We start from the raw sequence: 2003 nt of genomic DNA, 5'->3' as shown, positions 1-2003 counted from the left end.
CGCGATGTAAACTGTTTGCCACACGACTGGACCGCACGGGGCGCAGCCTGCGAAGGCAGCCGCAGACACCTCCGCCTCCTTCAGTCGTCGTGGCGGTGGAACCCGCAGATTGTCAGACGCCAGCACATTTGCCCCCGACGCAGCCAACAAAAAGAGTGCGGCAGCATATTCCCCGCTGCAAGAGCAGAAGCAGCAGCCCCACTCTGCGGCCACCGCACCACCCACTGAGAAGCACACATTCTTCTGCATTTCTTTTTTAGGCCACCCGCCCCGCAAGGCTCCGCCACGGCAACGCATGAAAGCGGAGGCAAAAACACCCCGCCACCGTCGCCACACACCCAAAAGAAAGGCCCAAAGATGGGGCACGACAAAGTGTCTGCGCGGACGCACCCACAGCAGCAGCAAACTCAGACAAAAGAAGCCACCCACCCCGTGCCGCGCCGTTGTAGTTGGCGGCGCCGCGCTTCAAGACAACACCCCCACACGCAGCGCACTGCCTTCGCAAGGAAAGGGAGTGAGCCACGGCGCACACTATTCCTTTGTCGTTGTCTCGGCCTCTTCATAGCCACCACATGGCACTGCCAGCACCAACTACGAAAGCATCCTCCACGTGCACTGCAGTAAATATATGTCGTGTACGTGTGTGCCTGCAGATACAAAAATAAAAAGAGGAAATAGGATCAAAGCGAGTGAGGACGCACATACACACACAGAAGAGGTGCAGGACGCAAAGATGGGAAAACTCGCTGACTAAGACTCAAAATGGCACTGCAGCCCGTGCACTGCTAACACACATGAAAAATGATTTACCAAAAACAAAAATTACTCCTAAATACGTATTCACAAAACAAAAAACAAAATTGTCGTGGAAGGCCCCTCTGCGATCCTCAGCTCATCCTCACATTTTGGCCGCAGATAAAAATAAAAAAATAATGATACATTCGTTTCAACCACTAAAAACCCAGGTGTCCAGACACCGTTTGACTTCCACAGGGGCCCGCAGTGCGTTGCTCTAGCTCTCTTTTCTTTCCTCCTTCCTTCTCCCATCGGCGGACACACAATGCCGAGAGCGTCCGCAGTCGCCAAAGAAAAGCGGTTAGTTGTTTTTCTTAGTGTCTTTTCGAACGAATTCAGTGGCCTGCGCGTCAGCCAGCACCGTGGCACACGTCCGCACCCACCACAAACAAGGACGTAAAAAAGAAAGCCACGGTCCCTCCTGCGGCGACCGCAGTGCGGGGGCGCAGTGAAGCGTGTCCCCCTTCCAGACAAACATGCAGGATCAACGGAGTCGTCAAGAACAAACCAAGAAAACAAATAACCAACAAAAACACACAATCACAAATCGATCAACAAACAATATAGTGAACAGATGAAAACAAAAAAAAGGTGATTCGCCTCCAATCATTGCCAGAAGCGAACAATATAAAAAAACAAAAAAAGAACAGAATGGAATAAACGAAGACACCGCAATCATGGCGCCTAAAGAAGAGCGCAATTATTGGGTATAAGAAAAAAAAACGAGGTATAAAACAAAATACGTGCCCATCTACGACTTTATTTAGTGTAAAAAGTGGAGGAGAAACGGAGATGCTCTCAGTAGAAGCACAAACTCCGATCCACCGGGGTCCACTCAACACAGGGCAACTAAGCCCCATAGACCCAATAGCAGCAGCAACAACCGAGACACACACCCACGCACCGCATCGTCACCTGCAAGTTTCTCATAGGCAGCGTAGCTGTCACCTGCACGCCGCTCATAGGCATCGGAGCTGTCACCTGCAACTTCTTCGGATGCATCAAAGCTGTCACCTGCATGTTCCTCGGATGCTTTAAAGCTGTCACCTGCATGTTCTTCGGATGCATTAAAGCTGTCACCTGCATGTTCCTCGGATGCATTAAAGCTGTCACCTGCATGTTCCTCGGATGCTTTAAAGCTGTCACCTGCATGTTCCTCGGATGCTTTAAAGCTGTCACCTGCATGTTCCTCGGATGCATCAAAGCTG

At 51.0% G+C, this 2003-nt stretch overlaps 2 protein-coding genes across 2 annotated transcripts; both read right to left on the bottom strand.

Annotated features, from left to right (window-relative positions):
• Window positions 1-297, bottom strand: TraAM80_10584 (uncharacterized protein; the record flags this gene model as incomplete). The annotated part of the gene is made up of 1 exon (XM_029387196.1): window positions 1-297. A coding segment is annotated over one exon (297 nt), but the record flags the coding sequence as incomplete, so codon positions are not given.
• A 1333-nt stretch (window positions 298-1630) lies between these two features.
• On the bottom strand, window positions 1631-2003 carry TraAM80_10583 (group II trans-sialidase superfamily; the record flags this gene model as incomplete). Its single annotated transcript, XM_029387195.1, has 1 exon — window positions 1631-2003. A coding segment is annotated over one exon (373 nt), but the record flags the coding sequence as incomplete, so codon positions are not given.

The sequence above is a fragment of the Trypanosoma rangeli genome (assembly GCF_003719475.1).
Source record: "Trypanosoma rangeli strain AM80 chromosome Unknown Tra_15.4_contig_01068, whole genome shotgun sequence".
Taxonomy (NCBI): domain Eukaryota; phylum Euglenozoa; class Kinetoplastea; order Trypanosomatida; family Trypanosomatidae; genus Trypanosoma; species Trypanosoma rangeli.
Note: the sequence above shows the minus strand (reverse complement) of the source record. Positions and strands in the feature narration are given on the sequence as shown.